Source organism: Pteropus vampyrus, unplaced genomic scaffold (genome assembly GCF_000151845.1).
Source record: "Pteropus vampyrus isolate Shadow unplaced genomic scaffold, Pvam_2.0 Scaffold121, whole genome shotgun sequence".
Taxonomy (NCBI): Eukaryota; Metazoa; Chordata; class Mammalia; order Chiroptera; family Pteropodidae; genus Pteropus; species Pteropus vampyrus.
In genome coordinates this window covers 835,481-854,552 of record NW_011888902.1, presented here as the reverse complement: position 1 = coordinate 854,552, position 19,072 = coordinate 835,481, and the positions used below count along the sequence as shown (strand labels likewise).

The window sequence follows — 19,072 nt, the reverse complement described above, 5'->3', positions numbered from 1 at the left end:
TCCTCTATGTCTTTGTGTGTAAAATGAAAAGTAGAACTAGTTGTTGATGCAATACATTCTAGATCTGGGCTTCAAAGACCTGGTACAGGGCATAGGAATCAGTAGAAACTTCTGAGCCTACACGGTTCTTATAGTTACCGTATTGTTCAGAGTTTTCTTTTTTATATCAATTGTATTGAGATAAAATCGACATACAACAAAACGCATATTTTCAGTGCACAGTTGGATGACTTTTGACAAATGTGGTCCATACGGCGCACACAAACTCCAGTTGCCTTACGCCTCCTTCCCGGCCATCTACCGCCCTTGCTCCAGAGAACCGCTGCGACTTCTGTCTCTGCAGAGTTTTGCCTGCTCTAGAACGTCACATGAACAGAATCTTAAGGCTGTGTGCTCTTTCGTATCTACCTTAGTTTTCTTCCCCAGGGTGTCTTTGATATTCAGACGTGTTGATGCATTTATCACAATTCATTTCTTTTTTATTGTTGACTATGATTCCATTGTGTGTGTGTGTGTGTGTGTGTGTGTGCGCGCGCGCGCGCGCATGTGTGTGTGTGTCTATGCATATATGTGTGTACCTATCACAATTTGTTTATCTGATTGTTTAGCTTAGGGCTATTATGAATTCAGCTGTGTTGCACATTTGAGTATAGTTCTTTTTGTGTGTATGTATGTTTTTTTTTTAGTAAATATCTAGGACCGAATTGTTGTAATATGACCAGTGTCTGCTTACCTTTATAAGACACTTCCAAACATTTTTTTCCAAAAGGTACAATTTTATTTTATTATTATTTTTATTTTTTATTTTTAGTTTATTGGCGTAACATTGGTTAATACAATTATATAATTTTCAGGAGTACATTATAATTTGACATCTATATATTCTATTGTGTGATTACCACCCAGAGTCCAGTTTCCTTCAGCTACCATATATTTGAACCCTTTTACCTACTTTGCCCTCCTCCAACCCCCTATATTTGATCCCCTTTACAAAAGGGTACCATTTTATATCCTTCTAGCAATGTATATCAATTACGGTTGCTCCATATCCTTACCAGCATTTGGTGTTGTCAGTTTTGTGAATTTTAGCCATTCTTAGGAGTGTAAAGAAAACAATTTTTGAAAAAAAAATTTACAGCTATAATCAATACTCTAAAAATCATGTAATATAAATTGCTATATATAACTTAGAGATATCATAATTAGCATATATCTTAGGTAATATTGAAAATTTTAACACCGTTATCTTATATTTTATCATCTTTATACACTTTAATTACTTGTATTTGTTTTTAATGCCCACTGATGTTTTTATAGGTGATGTATATATAATATGTTCGTGGATATGGATAATCATATTTATTATAGTCTCAAGTTTTCTTGTTTGCAACAATGTTGTGAATAGTTTATAGTTTTTCATAATCTCCCATATCTCCTAAAAATTAGGCTTTTATTATTGTTAATAGTTGAAAATATCTTTATAACTAGTTAACCAGAAGAGTCCATCAGTAAAATGAGAGATTTTTTTTTTTCCTCAGAGTATACCTTTATAACAAATTTAGGATTTTTTTAAATTGGGTAATGAGATACTGCCAGTTAAGTGATGGAGTTTACGTGTTAAAAGTTTTCTCTACAAACAGTGTATTTATGGGTGATAATCATGCCTATAATGAAAATAAATATTTTGATCACAGCCTTTCCAATTATTTACTGAAAGTGAGGGATTGATCTCATGTCACCCAGCTAGCGTTCTATGCTACTGACTTGGAGGACAAAAGGATGATCCTTCTAATATTCATAGAAGAATTAGGTAGTGAGCCAGGTGACTAAACGGGAAATCAAAACTTCTCATCCAGCATTCAAACATCATTTCCTCCTTTTGCAATATATGTCTGCGGATCTTTATTTACTGTTGCCTTTAGAGATAGCAAACAGAGTTAGAAAGCAATGAAATGCATTTAACACCAAATCTTGACTGAGTATCATTTAATCGTTCTCTGATGCAAAAAGCACTTTATAATTTTGCAGCTTCACGACCTCACGATTGTGAGTGCCAGGCATTCTACTGGCTAAGAGTAGAAATGATCGGGAATCTGAAGTACATGCTAATGGCACCTCGGATTGAGAGAGCTGAATGTGTGTTTACCCCCATATATCCCTTTATTTTAAATTATATGTGATTTTTTTCCATTTCCATTTCTCCTAGATTTCCCCCTGCCTTCTCTTACTCTCTCTGAATATACACATCAGTCTCTTGAGTTTCCTTAACAAAAATACAATTTCAGGCTTTCTCTACGTGAAAACCATGACAAAGTGATTTTATAGCCAGTTCTGAAAGTGACTAAACTTGACAACAATTGTATTTTATGACAACCTCTGCTTTCATGTCCCTGGCCTACTTTTATATCAGCAATTTTTTTTTTTTTTTACCCCAAATATGAACACTTTCCTATCTCTGCATTAGCTGAAAACAAATCCCTTTACCAGGAATACATTTTCATGGAGAAAAGCATGTTTCGCTCAAGTCACCAGACTTAACACCTTAACTCTATAATATTCAATTTCTCACTCACCGAGAACCAAAGCCTTTTTTTTTTTTTTTTTGGTGGCGGTTTGTGTTCATAGGGGTTGGGGAAGAATTAGTATTATGGAACTAAACCAGATTAAGGGGGAATGTGAATTAGATTTGGTAACAGATGGTGCTGTGGAAATTAAAGGTTCTTTGCGAATGGAAGCGACAGCCGCTTGCCTCTGTTCTCTCTGTCTCTCCAGTTCGGGCACTTGATCGACGGGTATAAATCACAACAATCCTGTCTTGACAGCCAATTTCGAGAATTTGATCTGGTTAGAGACGTGGCTTTCCTGCTCCACTCACCGAAACCCGCTTCTGTTTTTTTTCCGCACGGCACCCTGTCATATTTAGAAAAGCAGAGTCGCCTGCCTCCCCTTAATGAAATTTTTTCTTAATTACAGTTTTAGCTCTTTAGTTTTAATTACTTTCCCATTCAGCCTGAATTTTCGTAATATCTCTGAGGAATTTTTCCTTCTTTCTTTTCCACCCTTTTGACTCACCCATATGCTTTCGTTGTTACTGAAGGTGCTTTTTGTTGTCAGAAGTTGTCAGAGGCACTCCTTGAGAATCCAAATGATCAAAATCATTATTTTTAAAGGGAAAGGTTCTCATGGGCTATACTAAAGTTATCAAATCAGAAAAAAAAAATTTTTTAAAGTGTCAGAAGCGGTCACCAAAAATAGCAATGATTTCAACAAAATTACATGAGAAGGTGAGTGAAACAGTTTTTTTTTTTTTTTTGGTTTATAAAGGCCCTAGAAATATCTGCTCCATAGGCTCAAATAAACCCCACCCAGTAGAAAGATGTGGCCACAATGTGGCAGAACCAGTTGGTGTCTGTATTGACCTTGCGATGATCTAGGAAATCAGAACTAAAATATAGAGACTCTGAGGGAGAGATGAGAACAAATTACATGGACCCGTTACGTCCAGGCCCTCGGGTCTGACAAGCTCAGAGGACAAAAACTGAGGTCTCCTCTTCCAAATCCACGTGGCATGTGGGCTTCCAGCATATCAAGGAAAAGGAAAGAGAAGAGAGGGAAAAATCACTCCAGAAATGAAGAGACGATTCTCTGAGCGAGCAACTAACAGTTGGTAGAAATGAAGCTTCCTACTGGCAGTCAAATCAAATGGAGTAACAACTCAGCGGCTCCCCACTGCTTGCTGTCAGCGTGGTGTTGCACGCGGGGACAAACAGTCACTTACACACTGATTGCAGGGAATTGCCCTTTCTGCCAACGCCTCCCACCAAAACCATGTAATGAGCGGAAGGAGAACCGTTTCTAGGAAAAACCAGGAGGCCTGCTTTCCAGCTGCCCCCGAATGACCATTGCTCTCTTTGTCCGTTTGTCGCCCACTGGGGAGGATTCCTCAGCGAAATGTGTTTGCTGCCGCTTCCGTGTCGTGTAGCGAGTTGTTTCTGTAATTCCTTCTCGTGCAGCGGGTGCACCCCCGTGCACAGGCACGCGCACTGCCGTGGTCCTGGGTGGAGGCTGAGGGCAGTGGCCCCAAAGGAGATGGAAGTTTGGGCAGTGAGATTTAGGACAACAGCCCTTGCTCTCCAGTCTAATCTGAATGACAGGCCAACGGGGATTTTCTCTGAGTTAGATATAGTTTTTTAAAAAAATGGCAGAAGTTACTTTAGAAAGCCTGTGGGTTAATCCTCTCATTTGACACGTGAGGACACTGAGTCTAAGTGGTGCGGTGACTGGTCTCAGGTCCCACGGTGCCATGCCCAGAGCTGGACCCCACGTCCGCCTCTCCGTCCCGTGCTGTAAAAAGGCAGGGTTTCCTGGGACAGGAGATGACAGGCAAGCTGTGGGAACTCTGATGCAGCTGCTGCTTTTTTTTAAATCAGTTTTTCAAAGTTGCAAAAAAGGTTTAGAAATTTTCCTCTGCGTGGCGGCTCCTTCTGAGCTGAACCCCTGGCTTTTCATTGGCTTCCTTTGGCTTCCCCGGACGCTGTCCCACTGCTGAATAATCCCCTTCACAAAGCCCGTTCTTTTGCAAGGCACATCCTTCGTCATTTTCGTGGCTTGAGGTCAGAGTGTGTGTGTGTGTGTGTGTGTGTGTATTATGTATATGTATATGTGTGTATATATATAACACACATATATATATATACACACACACAAGCTACTACTTGCAGGCCAGGGAAAATAACAGAAATATATATATATACACACACACATATATATGTAGATATGTATATATGTATATGTATATATATATTTCTGTTATTTTCCCTGGCCTGCAAGTAGTAGCTTGTGTGTTTAAGCTTTACCTTCTCTCCAAGTAGCTAGCTCATTGAAATGTTTAAAAAAAAAAAAGGACAGGGGAAGAAGTCTTAGGATTAATAATTAGCTGACTTCCCTTCTTCCATACCTCCCCCCACTCCTACTTCTTCTGAGCAGTACCTGATACCGGCAGAATATAATAGTAACCTCTGCTACTGTAGATCACCCCAGACCGGCTGCATTTGCATCCAGATATTAACTCCTGCAGACTAAGCTATTAAGTCAAAAGTATAAATACAGTTTCTCTGCTGTCCAACAGGGAGCGATGCGGTTTATTATCTCTGGTTGCGCCGTGAATCTCTCTCTACCATAGAAATGTTCGTATGTGCTCGAAGCGACCTCTATTTCAACAGCGATTCCTTCTCAGCATTTAGATGTCCTCATCACTGTAATTCACCCAGTTTCCGGGTGTGTTTTCGAGTTCCAGTCCAAGTGAACCGGCGGCCTCGTGGGTCACTGTAATTGCTTTTGCGAAACATTTCCCTAATGAATAAAGGGCGACATCAATACGGCCATCTCAATATCCCCTGCATCAACTCCCGATAGCGTTCTTACTTCCTGTGTCAGTGTCGCAAAGAGAATAGGGAAGGAGCGTTCGGCAGCCTGAGCTTTCATTGACCTGGATTTGATTTGTGAACTCCATCACCGGAAAGCGTGTGGAGTGCGTCTGAATTCGATTGTAATTTGTAAAGATCAGTACCTAGGCTTCCTAGGAGCTGAGTGACTGTTCATTTCTCCTCTCGCGAGGTGACGTGGGAAGGTCTCCATTGAGCTGTCAGTGCTCAACGTTGTGTCGGCTTTTTCTCTTCGGTGTGCTCCTTGACTGCTTGAAAACGGAATTGTCTGAACACAAGCAAACTTTATTGATCCATATTTCTGTTTGAAAGACCAGAGATTTGTAGAAGTAGGGGACTATTTCTTTTCCCTAGAAAGCTTACTGAAGAGGAGGTCTGCTCATGGCATAGTAAATCTCCAAGACCGAATAAATGTTACACTCAGCATATATTGTAAGCTTCATTTTGATGATTTATCTCATGTACTTTTTTTTTTTTTTTTTTTACCCAATGCTAACCTTCCTTTCTAACAGTGGTCCCCAGCTTGTGCTCAGGGCTGTTTCACTGTGCCCTGGGGATGGTGACCTGATCGACACTTGGGCACTGACGTAGGGTACTCTGTTCTGAAGCCTTTCTGGTCTTTAGGCTTTTGGTCCCAAGAGAGTAACTCTTGTAAGGGAAGAAATATTCTTAGGGATCAGAGAGAAAATGCTTGCTTTAAAAGTCTGTCGTGCATCTGAATTTCTGACTAGGTATTTCCTGAGATTCTCTTTTCACATGCATAGGTGTCATGGAGTTGGGCAGTCATGAGGATATAGATAATTAAGCTGTATTAGGGCAAATATACACACTTGTTAAAACACTTAATTTGCCTCAATAATATTGATTGCATGGCAGAAGTTTGTTTAAACTAAGTGGTATTTTCCCCCTACTGTTACAGTCCTTGAATGCAATTTGTATAATAGCTAATAGCCACCATCAGTTAAATATCATGTTAGTTATAAAGTAATGTCATAAGAATTGATTTGAACTTGGCAGTGGAGGAGAGCTCTTTCTTCAAAGCCGATGTAGATGATTAGCCGGAGTTTTAAACAGAATCGTGGTTCATATAAACTGTATATTTTATAGACTTACAGCTACTCTATATCACATGAGTGCCCATTATATTAAAGAAAAGCTCAGATAGTTAATTATGCAAAACATCATGTATGCAATTACCCAACATTATTATGCATTTAACAGTTTTATTGATCTGCCAGTAGCTCACTTATTGTATTTGGAGCTATAAACAAGGGATGCACATCCCCAGGTTGAAATAGGTCCAAGAAAACAAGGTGAGGATAAATTACACTACGAAGCACCTCTGCATCAGATCGAATGCTTCAACGCAGAAACCGTCAGCAATCATAATGGACAGCAACACATCGCGATATCCCAGGACCATTTCTTTCCCCATCAATGAAGTTTATCAACCAAGAAGCATCACACATTACCTGGCAATACCAATGGAAGCAACAACACTTTTCTACATCCAGAATAGTCTGGATAACTTACCAAGGTGATCAGCAGCGGCCTGCCTTCCTGTGCCAAAGTAAAACAGGAGCTGGGGGTCTTCACAGGCACTTTCTGAGATGTGCATGTCTGTCATACCACGTCTTGTTGGGTCGCCTGCTCTTGGTAGCGCATCCCCCCCCTCGCCATCTTTCTCAGCCTCCGTGGCCAGAAATGAATACCCTCCATTTCCCTGTCTTTGTTGTACATATAGCAGTAAGGGTGGAGCCATGTGCTTCTATAGGTCTCTCTATATGTCAGATTGGATGGCCGACCATCCTGGTTTGGCTGAGGCTGATGGTTCCCAAGACATGGGATTTTAGTGACTAAAAATAAACCTGGATGGTTGACCAATCTAAGGTCGCAACAAAATCGAACAAGAAAAGATCATAGAACTCTGGAACCCTAAAAGCAGATAGGGTCTGGGTGAGATTTTTCCCAGTGGTGGTGAAGTCATTAGGTACGAAATTATATTCACGAGGCACTTTCCTTTCAGTGACTGGCCAGAAATGTGTGGCAAGCCTCTTGTTTTCGTCCAAAATTTTTTTTTTTTTTTTTTTTTTTGGCATAGTGCACAGCCTTTTACAGAATTGGGAAGGCTTTCAGCTCAGATAGAGGCTCTGCTTTGTTACTTTGGGGATCTGGCCCCCTGTCCCCACGCTACTTAGCCACTTCTCCTGTCAGCAATTCAAGCCTCAGCTTTGCAGGGAGCTGTCTGCTTGCTCTTGTTCTTGATGGAGTAAATTGGAAAGAGTCTTTAAGACTCACGGCACATGGCGTTTGTTCAAAGAACCAGGAAGCAACATTACTAAACCACCGTGATTGGTTCTGCAGAAACCTGTTCCTTGAGATGGGCCTCAACCCTTTCTAAAGAAGGCCTGGAATTATACCTGAGCGTGCGTGCATGTGGGTACACGTGTGTTTTAATCTCCCTGAGCAAGTGGGTCCGGATTTACAGTGCCTTCTGTACAATTAATGATCTCTTCCCGTTAGGTTAACCAGGCAGACCTTAAGATATTTCTTATTAAAAGAAAAAATCCTTTCTCTCCCTTCCCCAACTAAGCCAGTGTACCTTAATGCAATGATGATACGTTAGACCCAGCAGTTGTCAAAGCATCGTATTACTGTGATGCCATAATGACACCCTGTCTCTGTAAAGTAGTCATGTTTTCTCAAATCACACGTTGCACAGTTGATTTCTGACATGACACTTCATTCGGTCGCTTTCCTTTCCTTCAGCGTCACCGTTCTCTGACAATAGCAGCTGGTGCCCATTTTGTCACTAAGTGATTCACATTTTGCCACTTTACCAGAGTGCAATTAGTTGAAGCAGGAAAAAAAAAATTTACAAAGCTCGTTGTAAAGTAGCGAGCGTGCTCGAAGTCGTCACTCAGGCTGGGAGGGGGCTGCGGGGCCGTGGGTAGCTCTGACGCCGGGCCTCCGGGAGCAGTAGGTCGGAGGTTTTCTTCCAGAAGCGCTAAAACAAAAACCCATAGGCTGATAACAGCTTTTTATGTTTTTAAACAAAATTACTTAAATATTTAATCTGGCGATTTCAGAAGGCAGAAGGTTGAACGGTCCTCATACACCTCCTGTTTTGAATAGGGGAGCCATTAAGTGCTGGCACTTGATAAGCTTCCTGTCTCTCCCTGGAATTCTGCGATTTGGTCAGAGAGTTTAGGGCTCTGTCTTCTTCCTCCCTCTCTCTCCTTCTCTCCTCTCTCTCTCCTCGCGTTTGTAAACGTGAGTAAAAATTTTGGATGTGAATCGATAAAGCGTTTAGAAATTATAAAGAGCCCATTATAAGAGCCCTTCCTTTTTGGGCTCACCTAAAGGGTGACAAAGAAGGAAATGACATAGTGACTCGTTTAATTGTCCTTCATTTAGTCTCTTTAGGAGTCTGTCACTGATACAGGTGTAACAAAAGTTGCAAAACATCTTCCTTAGTGTAACAATCCAGGAAGGCCAAAGAACACCTCACTGACCTGTTCCTTAACGAGAATTTTAGGCATCGTTCTTTTAGTAGGGAAATGAGCGAATACGTTCGGGTTTGGTATGAAATTCATAGGACGCAATACAGGTGTTTGTTAAGAACTTATATTTTGATGACAGGGTTAATGACATATAAGCCTATGACACATTATTGTTATACCGGCGTTTAACAATCAAAATATTGGCTGCGCTTAAGTTCCTTCTGGAAAATGTGGGCCACCCTGGCCGTCTGTGCGGGCAAGCGGAAATTCGGGGTGTTTCACTCAGGATCACACATTTACCTGGATCTGGCTAGAATCTCTGAAAACATCTAAGTTAGGTAATTATCATATAAATGGAGTATCAATTTGCAGGTTGTCCTGTTTTCCCCCTCAGCAACAGCTATGATTCTGAGTTTTCCTCACTCGCTCTGTGCATAAACACCTGTACGTACAGTTAATGAACTTTCACGAATTATATTTTTCCATAGTCCAGCAGCCAAGAAGTTTTATTTGCCTGATGATGAGTATCTAACACTGAAGATAAGCTTTTCTCTTGCTGACCCTTAGGCAAGGTTAAGCAACAAGTTTCTCTGTTGAAGTATGATAACCAGAATTATTTGAGACATATCTCAAACCGGGTTGAAAGTGCTTTTTAAAACACTGAAATTTCCCTGGTCTTGGGAATACTGTTAAACCCCTCAAATTGAGTTTCTCATACAGAAACTAAACATTATTCTTGACATAGTCATTTCTGCCTCCAGCTTATTTTCAGGGTGTTCACTCAGAGAAGGCTTTTGGAAAATCACTGTCTTGGTCCCTCGTGTGTCTCTTCATTTTTCTTAAAATAATAAAGTAAAAGCAACTGTACTAAGGCTTTAAAATAAATATTTCCCACAGTTTTCAGCACCTTATTTCTATTCATAATTCTTAACTATATTCAGATTTTTATTAATCCAATGTGACCTAAAATTTCTGCATTAACAGCACAATGTGGAATTGGGCTTATTCTCTTTGGCTACAGATAAAGCCATCATCTTGAAAATGGCTCTTTCTGACAAAAAGGTGTTCTTTTGAAATAAAGTCTTATTCACTACATTCCTCTTAGAGTTAATGTGAATTTTAGTGCCTCTAATTTTAGATTGAAGTGAAGTCTAGAATAAAACCCACCAGCTGACAATTGAATTTATAGATAGTTGTGAATATTTCAGGCTTGAATAATAGAGCTGTAGAATTTCAGAGACAGAGAGGGAGAGAATTAAGACTCGCTGTAGTTTTAGGGTGTAATGTAACGGTGTCTAGGAAGTGTTCAGGGTAATGAGCTAAGTAATCATTAGGAGACAAGTGTGTTCTTTCAGAGGTTCCGTTTAGGCGTTGCACCGACGCTGGAGAGGGTGACTCACCAGGGCCAACATACAGCCGGCGTGTGGGTCCTTTCGGCCCCCCTCGACTTCTGGCTGAGCTGTGGATGGACTAGCCCTCTGGGTGTGCCACCTGCACCCGTGCTTGCTTGGCCATTTTTTAAGCAGTTCAGTGGACACCTTTAAAATCTCTGTTGGCTTCAAGACATTTCTGCACTGGCTTTTGGAGTCAGACCTGAGTTCGAATCCCAGTTCTTCCTCTTCTAGGAAATTGAGTTACGGCTGGGCGTCCATTTCCTAAAATGTGTTGCCTCCCTCACAAGGTTGTCTTGAGGGTTAAATTACATCTGGCGATATTCTGTAAAGTGCTCAGGGTTATGCCTGGCACCGGATAAGTGCTTGATAAATGGCAGCTTGACTATTATTATTTCCACTGGGCAAAATATATTAATTGAGGAGGTTATTCGTGTTTGGGGGAAAAACAAAACAACAACAACAAAAACGTGCCATCTAATGCACAAATCCAGTTTTGTTCAATTTGATTTACAGATAAAGTGGCCAGTCACTGTCCGGAGATTTTTCTTAACAATTGGAACTTGAATTTCTTTGCTTCCAGGTTTTTGCAAAGTTATGGACAGAGATTTTGGAGGAGACAGCTGGCTGGAGACTCCCGATTTTCCAGGCACTTTAACAACATGCATTCGACACATAAATATTTGGTGACTCAGCAAATAACTGTTGTGTCAATGGGAAGGTCATTTCTGGCCTTGTTCTTTAATCAGGAGTTCTGCAAGTTTTAGAAGCCCATGAGAAAAAGCCTGAGGGAGAGAAAATTAGCGGGAAAAAAACTGATCATAGATGATACAAGAAAAGTGAGAAAGAAAAACAGGGCCCGGAGAAAACGTGGCGTGTTTTGTGATCAAGCAACTCCCAGCCACCTTCCGGGAAAAGAAAAAAAAAAATTAAGAAAAGGTGCCTGCAGACAGATGCGAAAGAGTTAATTGTCAGAGCTATGAGAAATTCAGTGCCAGCGAGAGGGAAGGGGAGCAGCCACGTTTTAGTAGCCTAATAACTTCTAACTCTGGTGTAAGATCATAATGTATGTGCGAGCAGTCCAGTAATTATAAGGTAATAAGTGAAGTGGTGGGGTAAGTGCTCTAAATTAAAAGGGATTTGCAGGGCTGTTGTAAGTCAGTGCCGACCCGCTTTCCTTCAGACGTTGAGTTGAGGAAAAGTGCTTAGCCCTGAGTGCAAGCGAGGAGACAAGACGAGCAATCTATTAATTACAGCGCTCATTAACAGTGACGGGTACAAGGCACAGAGGCAGAAGGGACAGGACACCGATGCTCAGGCTGGCGAGGGGCCTGTTTTTTCCTTCCGCTAGTTCTTGAGGAAAGGCCGGTGCGAGTGGGTGGGCGGAAAGCAAGAGGCTCTTTTGGAGACTTTCTCCTACCTATCTGCTTGCCTCGCATCCTGATGTTGCTTTACGTTAGAAAGCAGAACAGTGTCCAGTGTGGAATGCGTGGGTTAAGAGCCAAATTCTTGTTTCCTTATGTTTTGTTCTGAAGACCGCCTTTTTGGAATAATTAAGTAAACGTTTCCCAATAGGAAATTCCATATTTTTCTTCCTTTTGAAGTAATAGAACAGTGGGGGAAAGGAGGCCTGGAGAAGAGCATGACATTTTTGAAATGATAAAATGTCACTAGATTTATAGCGAAAGAGATCATTGCATTCATTTGATCATACTGCGACGGCTCCCCCAAATTCTGGCGAGTGACCAATATTACCCTGTGGGAGTCCCATGAGTCAGCTTTCCACTGGGGAGCAATTCTCTAACTCCCTTTCTCAACTGTCACCTCTTCTGTCTATAGTGGGCTCTTAGAAGGTTTTTGGAGACTTTGCTAAAAGAGGTTTTGCACTATGACTAAGTGGACAGAAAATAGAACTAATTCTATCTTTTCACCTACTTACCTTTTGAGAAATTTAATCCCTGATGGACCCAAAAAAAGACGGGCACGATGTTTCTTCTAGATAAGACTTTTTCACAATATAGATGTTCATTTTGGCTTTTAGGAGGTATTGTGTGAAAAGATCGAAAGTTGGGAAGAAAAAGGAATCATCCCAAATCTTATGTTTTCAGTACAAAATTTGATCCCTTCTTACTTTGCTGAATATAAAGTGTCAGATTTATGGATTCAGATGGCTTTTACTGATTCATCTCTTCAACAGTGAGAAATCTTACACACACACACACACACACACACACACACACACACACACTCGTATGAAAATACTTAGTAATCGATGCTGGTGATCATTTCGCTGTTTTGTGGCCTCTGGGGAGTAATCCTTAAATATTCGCTGGAATTTTATTCTCGATGTCCTCCTACATGGCTCAATGCTTATGAAACAGCCGTTTAAATAAAGAAGCAACGTGATTGAGGATATAGTCCCTCTGTTTCTTAGATCAATAAAAGACACAGTTATGCTTATGGAATCTTGCTGACAAACAGTAATTACAGAGCCGAGGAATCATCTGTTCAGTCTTTAACATAAAAGTTTGATTCTGCTCGTAATTAAAGGATTGCAGCCTCAGAAAGTGGAAGGGAAAAGTAGAGTGAGGATAAATACAATTTTAGAAATGATATGGACTTTGAAAATCACTCCCCTTCCATGGATAAATTTAGAATCTACAGAGTTGATTTAGATATCGACAGTGGTTGTCCAAGAGAAAGGTACAATGAAAGGAATCGGACCCGTTAGAGCTTTTGTTTATGGCCTGTCTGGGCACTTTTATGTAACCCTGTCATGCCCTTATGCTGATTACCTTCTTGTAGAACAAGAGATATTGACTCGAGCATGAGTGATGCGTAGTCCCTAGCTCTTAGGTCGTCCCCTCAAAGAGCAATGTCTTTAACATATGAATTCTTCTATTTTTTTTTCTTTTATTCTTCCCTTTCCTTTTCTCTATTTTTATTTTTTTACCGTCTCTCTGTTTCTACCTTGCTTGGTCTGTGTGTTTGACACTCTCTTCTTCTCTTCCTCCCTCTGTTTGTCTCTCCCTGAATCACAGGCTTCTCTGCAGAATGTCAAACAAGGATCGACACATTGATTCTAGCTGTTCGTCCTTCATCAAGACGGAACCCTCCAGCCCAGCCTCCCTGACGGACAGCGTCAACCACCACAGCCCAGGTGGTTCTTCAGACGCCAGCGGGAGCTACAGCTCAACCATGAATGGCCATCAGAACGGACTTGACTCGCCACCTCTCTACCCTTCTGCTCCTATCCTAGGAGGTAGTGGGCCTGTCCGGAAACTGTATGACGACTGCTCCAGCACCATCGTCGAAGACCCCCAGACCAAGTGTGAATACATGCTCAACTCGATGCCCAAGAGACTGTGTTTGGTGTGCGGCGACATCGCTTCCGGGTACCACTACGGGGTGGCGTCATGTGAAGCCTGCAAGGCGTTCTTCAAGAGGACGATTCAAGGTTAGTGTTGGGCCTGGGACTCCCCAACCCTCTTCCAGCCTCACGTGATGGTCTGTTTGTTGGCCATCTTACGTCTTATCCTCATGAGTTAAATTTCACAGCTTAATTCTATTTCGAATACAAAATAAAAATAGATTAAAATTAAGAGTGGGGAATTTATAAAATAGTCCCCTTGCTCCCCAGACATGCCCCCTGTCAATTCTGCTGTCACCGTCAAGCTCCAAGGATGGGCGGGTGATACACTTTGGGTGGCGTTTAAGCAAAGCACGGCTGTTATTAGAGCGATGTGGGGCCGTAGAGCAACGATGCAAACTGGATAAATAGTGCCTTTACTTCTTCGGTTCTTCGTATAGAGGCTCGGAAATAAATACTTGAGACCAAGGGTTTTCAAACTTGAGGGCGCATTAAACCTCCTGGAGATCTTGTTAAAATGCAAATCACTGGGCCCTACCCCTGAATTTTCTGATTCATCAGACCTGGGATAGGGACCCGAGAATTTATATTTTTAAACAAAAATCCAGGTGATTCTGACGCAACTGGCTCAGGAACTAGAATTTGAAAACTGCTGCTGTAGACAACTTTAATTATCTACTGTCTTCCTTCTTTCTCTATGGGTACATATCCTTTCTCTACTTTTTTCTATGAACCTGTATAAAAAAAAAAAAAACTTCCAAAATATAACAAATTATAAAATACACTTCCAGCATATCTAAGATATACCCACACCTTTATAGATCTCTAGATTTATAAATAACAATATCATTTCCCACATAAAATAAAGAAAAAATATGACCAACTTTTCTATGTGTCCCTTTACACTAGTAATCCACAAATACAGAACTCAGCTCGTTTTAAAAGCTATAGATCTGTGTTCTTACAGAAATTTATATTTCGCTTTTTTAGATCCTAAGTGATAAACCCGTGGAGAAAGTAGGGAAAGGATAGAACCTATTCGCTGAGAATCGTCAGCACATCAGTGATCCTGTTCTGCTCGGTAGTTCACAAAATGTATCTTCTTAAACAGTTATGGATGCGAGAGTGTCTTCCCGTATCCATAGGGGTCCTCAACCTTATCCTCTCACTGGAATCACCTGGAAACTTCTAAAAAGTACTGATGCCACAGCTCACACCTCAAAACTGAACTGGCCTCAGGTGTGGCTGGGGTAGGGTGTGGGGCGGGGGGCGGAGTTTTGAAAACTTCCTAGTTAATGCTGGAGGGGAAGCCAAGGTTAACTGTAACTGGGCTTCCGGAAATGTGGTCTCTGGACCAGCAGTGTCCGCATCCCTTGGGGGTTTGTTAGAAATGCGCATTCTCAGGCCTCATTCCTGATGACCTCAGTCAGACCCTCACGGGGGTGGGCTTAGCAAGCCCTGCCGCTGGCTCTGAGCCTCACCCCAGCTCGAAGACCTTCGCCATCTCACCATCCCTCGTCAGGCGTAACTCCCATCAGTTTAGTGGCTCTGTGACATACTGGCTTTTTCAGTGCAAAAGAGATCCTGCAGGTTACGCTCTGGTCCTCCTGCGTATTTTCACGAACGGCGATTCTGAAACCCTCTGTGCAGAGAGGGCGATCGCCTGCGCTTTTCTCCCAAGAGCACCTGGGAGGGCAGGTGTTCGCTGTCAGTGGCGCTAAGGGCCGAGCGACTGTCTTTAGTGGCACAGGTGGCACCATCTCCCACTTGCTTTGTGTTGTCAGTCATGCAGCTTTCTGGGTCCGTGGTTAATGAAGACACAGCTAAAGTGTTTTCTTAAAGTATAGTTTTTTCAAGAGATCGTAACTCTCATAATAGAGTGGATCCTTAAGCCTAAGCTTTTCCCAGGTTTAACTGAAGAACACAAGCCAAGTTAGTGTGGTGTATGTATGAATGACCTTAATATTTTAATAGCTATACCTTCATATTTTATGGATGGTCATTATTGTATTTTATTAGCATTGTCTTACAACCATCCCTCATTTACTGGATCTTTATTTTCTCTATTCACATCTATAAATCGAAGGCATTAATACCTACCTCATAGAATGCTTAAGGATAAAATACAATGCAAAACCGCATAGGAAGTAAGTAAAAACAGTGGTGGTTTGACTGCAAAGCTTCCCTTCACTTTGGGGCATTTAAAACAATCTCTGCAGCCTATTTACAAAATCGCAAACCTTGACCGTGAAACACTCCTCCAATCTTTGTGCCATTGTCCAACAGTAGTAGTACACTTATGTTGCCGAGTGTCTAAAATTTAAACTGTGAGTATTTAAATATGTTAACTGAGTTTACAGAGCTCTGGGTCTGTCTACACAAAGATAAGCAAATATTTTGGGATAAATTAGGAAATACTGTGTATACCGACATTAAGAAGGAGGTTCTCAATGTGAAAACCACTTCCATTTTCTCCACAAATGTTCCCCAAGAACTTACTGAAGTCAGGGAGCATGCTGGCTGCAGTTTCACTTAATCTTCGTTTTATTAAAGCTTTGTTCTCAGAGGGTGGTGGATTGAGATGAGTTCCTTATACGAATATCTCCTGCCTTAAGGGGACACCACATTTTTGGGGTGTGTGGGGGGCGGATTAAACTCCTTGGTCCTCGGAATGTTTTCTAAAGATCAAACAACTGTGTGAAAAAGTGTCCTGATAGTTGTTTTAGAAAATCATCTAGCTTAAATATCAATAGGTCCACAATAATTATTTACTGAGCAATAATGTGGATAGAACAATTGAGTTCTGTGCCCGATGATTCCTTAGGATGCTGAAATGCTACCAAAAGCTTAACAGAGCAAGGCGCAGGGTGATCCCTGGCGTCGATGGATAGTGCTCAGTTCTACTCCATATGGGAGAGAGCACCTTTGAAGGATTTTGAGCAGGAGACAGAGATGTCACTGTCCAGATTAGCACTCTGGACTTGCCCACCTGGCTGTGCTTGTAGCTGGCAGCTGGGTGGCACTCAGGAAGGCCTCCCTGCTAGCTACCTCAGCAGGCATCCCACCATGCTGCTTACTTAGCCCCAAAAAGGCAGTGAGGCAAATAAAGGGATTAAATTGTGAAAGTATAATGTAATAATCAGGGCGGCAATTGTAAGGAAGTTTGGAACAGCCCCTCCTCCCTGTGGCCAAATAGCGATAACAATTGAACCCAGAGATGTTGAAGGTGGCCCCAGTCTATGGTGTCACCATGGATTCTTATTCCGATGCCGAAGGGACCACGGAATCCATTCTCATGCCTTGAGGCAGCATTGCAGCCAAACTGTCTTTGACAGATAATAGCCTCTCCCTTCCCTCCTTTCAAGCTGTCTAGAGAACGAGACAGGGTTACACAACTCCGCTTACGAACAGATCTTTCCGCTGCCTCGCAACCCTTGTGGCCAGGACGTTATGTAAGTGTGGCGTCTGCCCTCCTGGACGACTGAGGGACATGTGCATCCCAAGGCATAGTCATGGGGAAGAGAGCCTGTTTAGGGCCTTTATTTCCTGTTAAAATAATTTATTTTTAAGATTGGTTATACAAAATGCAGTACATATAAATTTTGAAAGTCGGGAAAAATACTTCATACATTTAAAGCCAAAAGAACATCTATCCAGAGCACATCTTGAGAAAAGTAATGAGAATTGTTCTTTTTCAAGCGAAATGTGGTATTGCGGTTGTGAAAGGCAATTAATCATAGATTTCAATGAAAGCCAACCAGAAAGCATATTTTATTTGTTGACTGTTTTTCAAGTTATCATTGGAAAACTACTTAATTAGGTCAGCACTTAGGGAAAAGTCAAGGTTGTTTTTGTTTTTGTTTGCTTGTTTGTTTTTTGTTGACCGAAACCTTTTTGGAGGACTTGACGTCCAGGCACGGTCACAGTGACAGCATGGCTTTCATTGTCGTTTTGTGGGCTGATTAGTTTATTCTGCTTTTTCTCTTACTGCAATGTTGACCTCAGTTCATAAGTGAGCAGGTATTTTTTGTTAATCTTCTCCTTAAGAGTTTTCCCTGGACCCTTGTTAAGGAGGCAAGACCAGGAGAATATGTTTTCCCCTAAGAAGTCAATACATATTTTATTATTCAATACATAAAACACTAGCCCCCCTGTTCTTTTCTATAAGAATATGAAAAATACACACACACACATATACACACACACACACACACACACGCACACACGCATGCATTTCAACTGCTCATTCTAGTGCTAGAGACAAGGCATTCTTTTTTTTCCTCCACTTTTAAAAGGAGGAAATACACAATAAAAAGTGTGTGTGTGTGTGTGTGTGTGTGTGTGTGTGTGTGTGTGTGTGTGTGTTTTAGATGTTCGCTATAGCGTGGGTTTGGATTCACTTAAAACCAGATCCCCGGGTCTCAGCCCCTCACCGGCTGAGACTTTAAGCCCTTGGTGCCTCCATTTCCTAGGCCCGTAGCTATTTGTAAATTGGCAACTTTGCTTGATATTCGCGGTGTGACTGGGGTCCTGGAGCCCTGGGTACCAGACATTCTAGCACAGAGAAGCGTCCTCGATGCCACACTCACAGGACACCTAACTTGCTCGGTTCACAGGTGCCCACCCTTGTGCTGTGACAATGCACCCTCTTCCCCTGTTGTGCCCTTCATGCTTTTATACTAGGAGGTGTTTAGATGGAAATTTGATTGGTTTTGTTTTGTTGTATGGTGATCAGTGAACTTCTCTTTCTCTTTTATTTTCTGTGACCATGGATGGCAAGCCGGGCACATTGGGATGGGAGCCAGAGTCTTGGACCTGGCCCCAGTCGTCAGATTAAGCCGAATGTCCTCGCAGCATGAGATGAGGGCGGAATGGTTATGAGGACTGAGTCCACTCCAGATGTCTAGGGGACCTGGGACAGGAGTGCAGTGGACACCCACGTACTGTATATGTAAACATTTAAAAGTTTATAAACCAAGATGGCGAACTGCTAAGCCAAACATGTTCTGTTCTCTTATTTGACACACATCCCTTCGCGATGGCCTGGAGGGCCAGCTTTGCATCTTTAATGCTCAGGCTCCGAGGAGTTTTGTCTCTGAAAGGAGCAGGGGAAGGAGAGTCTGTGCTGGGCCCACAGCCCATTTCTCTCACTCCCCACCTCCCTCCGTCTCGAGCATAGAGTGGACGCTCCTGCCCACATGTCTGCAGCCCGCTGACCCCCTCCAAACAGCTGTCCCTTGACCATGCCCTCACCTCCTCATGTGCACACCGGAAGTCCAGTCCAGGCCGCTTTCCAGAGAGTGGACCCAGGGGAGGGTCTTAGAATGGGACATGTCATGCTTTAGCCAGGAAATTCAAGGGTCC

At 42.0% G+C, this 19,072-nt stretch overlaps 1 protein-coding gene across 4 annotated transcripts in view; it reads left to right on the top strand.

Moving 5' to 3' along the window:
* Positions 1-19,072, top strand: part of ESRRG (estrogen related receptor gamma) — a 445,088-nt gene that overhangs the window by 258,006 nt on the left and 168,010 nt on the right. For 3 of the 4 annotated variants that reach the window (XM_011366118.2, XM_023534163.1, XM_023534165.1), the window contains one exon: positions 13,380-13,795. In XM_011366118.2, coding sequence (XP_011364420.1) covers positions 13,380-13,795 — 416 coding nt within the window. The remainder of the gene's footprint in view (positions 1-13,379; positions 13,796-19,072) is intronic. The other variant, XM_023534164.1, reaches the window with a different exon arrangement.